Source organism: Oryzias melastigma, unplaced genomic scaffold (genome assembly GCF_002922805.2).
Source record: "Oryzias melastigma strain HK-1 unplaced genomic scaffold, ASM292280v2 sc01938, whole genome shotgun sequence".
NCBI classification, from domain to species: Eukaryota; Metazoa; Chordata; class Actinopteri; order Beloniformes; family Adrianichthyidae; genus Oryzias; species Oryzias melastigma.
This window is the reverse complement of record NW_023418516.1, coordinates 3491-5966: the sequence shown is the minus strand read 5'-3', so window position 1 is coordinate 5966 and position 2476 is coordinate 3491. Positions and strand designations below refer to the sequence as shown.

Below are 2476 nucleotides of genomic sequence, written 5' to 3'. Positions count from 1 at the left end.
GCTGGGAAATGCTCAGGACAGGTACGGAGGAAACGGCCGTCAGACATAGGAATTTAGAAATGACAAACTAAAATCTATGAATATTTCTCCTCAGGAAGGGGATGCTAATCATTGTCTGGATGTTTACCTTTAAAATATGATTGTTCTGGTTTTGTTACTCAAAGTATTTTACAATCAGCAGTTTAGGAAGTTTTAAAGAAATATTGTTTGATGTTACACAAATAAACACATTGAAGTATTATTAGAACTAGATACATAGCAATACCTGCTATAATGCTACTGTGAATGCTGTAAGCTAAACGTGGCCGCTGAAGATGCTAGTGCTGATGGCTAAGATGCTGAAATTGATCGCTAAAAATGCTGAAGCAACAGCTAAAAACGCTAAGGCTAATAGCAAGCTAAAATATTAGGCAAACTGCAAAATAGCCTAAAAAAATGAAAAGGGGAAAAAAAGGTATTAGCAAAAAGAGCTAACATAAAGCTAAAATGTTAGCTAAATTCCTAAAAAGCCTGAAACCCTAAATTACCAAAAGCATGTAGCTGAAATATTAGCTAAACTCTAAAATACCATACAAACAAAAACAAAAAAAATCTTTAATGAACAAAAACAACTAGCTCGTAGCTGAAATATTAGCTAAACTTAAACAGCCTAAAAACGACAGAAAAGCCTACATTATCAAAAACAGCTAGCATGTAGCTGCATATTAGCTAAACTCCTAAAATAGCATAAAAACAAAAACATCTTGAACTAGCATAATGCTGAAATATTAGCTAAACTTAAAATAGCATGAAACAAAAAAACTTTCTAAATTAGCAGAAACAACTAGCATGTAGCTGAAATATTTGCTAAACTTAAAAGTTAGCTAAAAGAGCTAGCTAGCATTAAAAAAGAGCTAGCATAAAGCTTAAATATTAGCTAAACTTTAAAGTAGCATAAAAACAAAAAAAAACAAAATTAGCAACAACAGCTAGCATGTAGCCGAAATATTAGCTAACCTCCAAAGTTAGCCAAAAGAGCTAGCTAGCATTAAAAAAGAGCTAGCATAAAGCTTAAATATTAGCTAAACTTTAAAGTAGCATAAAAACAAAAAAAACCTAAATTAGCAACAACAGCTAGCATGTAGCTGAAATATTAGCTAACCTCCAAAGTTAGCCAAAAGAGCTAGCTAGCATTAAAAAAGAGCTAGCATAAAGCTAAAATATTAGCTAAGTTCCTAAATAGCATAAAAGCCTAAAGTATCAAAAGCTTGTAGCTGAAATATTAGCTAAACTCTAAAATAGCATAAAAACAAACAAAAAAAATCTTAAATTAGCAAAAACAACTTGCTCTTAGCTGAAATATTAGCCAAACTCCCAAATATACTGAAAAACTAAAGCCTTAATTATCAAAAATAGCTAGCATGTAGCTGAAATATTAGCTAAACTCTAAAGTAGCATAAAAACAAAAACATCTTCAACTAGCATGTTGCTGAAATATTAGCTAAACTTAAAAATAGCATAAATACCAAAAAAGCCTAAATTAGCAACAACAGCTAGCATGTAGCTGAAATATTAGCGAACCTCCAAAATAGCATAAAAACAAAATAAAAAGCCTCCATTATCCAGTCACATTATTAGCTGGTCACACTTGAGGTTGATTCATTTTTGTCTCTTCCAGTCCAAAGAAGTCCACCCCTCCTCAGAGGAGAAAAGACCGAGAACTTCGCAGCCGCACGTCTATCATCGACCTTCCTCTGCCCCCCACCCTGGCAGGAGCAGATTCCTCCCCCCCACAGTCCCCCGTTCGCCAGCCTCCTCCACTGTTAACCCAAACGACCCTCAAGAAGAGACCAAAGTCAGGATCTTTGTCTTTACCTCCATTCCATACCCGATCATACGATTAACGTTTTTCTTTCCCTTTCGGTTCCAGGATTTGTTGCCCTCGATATGGCGAGCGTAAGCATAACCTGAGTGACTGGGGCAAACGCTGTGTAGACAAATTTGATATTATCGGCATCATAGGAGAAGGCACCTACGGCCAAGTGTACAAGGCGAAGGACAAAGACACGGGTGAGGACGGGTCGTCTTCATGTCACCGCTCATCAGGAAGTGATGACTGATGGGACGTTCTGTTTGTTTTGTCAGGCGAGTTGGTCGCTTTGAAGAAAGTGCGTCTGGACAATGAGAAGGAAGGATTCCCCATCACAGCCATAAGAGAGATCAAGATCTTACGGCAGCTGAAGCACCGCAGTGTTGTCAACATGAAGGAGATTGTGACGGACAAACAGGACGCACTCGACTTTAAAAAGGATAAAGGTGAGTTCCTGTTCCGGAGGGTTTCACGTTCAGTTTAAAAGTCGTTCTAGCTCACGTGTCATTTTATTTTATTGTTATTAATGACCCAATGTTATCAAAGTTACATTTCTTAAACCAAATCTGTAAAAAAAAAAATGTCATTTTTGGAAAAAAAAAGCAGCTTATTTAGACTTTTTTAGGC

At 36.4% G+C, this 2476-nt stretch overlaps 1 protein-coding gene across 1 annotated transcript in view; it reads left to right on the top strand.

Moving 5' to 3' along the window:
• Window positions 1-4: 4 nt before the first annotated feature.
• Window positions 5-2476, top strand: part of LOC112138837 (cyclin-dependent kinase 12) — a gene marked incomplete at both ends in the record, with an annotated part of 4584 nt that continues 2112 nt past the window's right edge. The window contains 4 exon segments of the mRNA XM_024261494.1: window positions 5-21; window positions 1658-1834; window positions 1910-2049; window positions 2125-2295. Of these exon segments, the coding sequence (XP_024117262.1) occupies window positions 5-21; window positions 1658-1834; window positions 1910-2049; window positions 2125-2295 (505 nt within the window).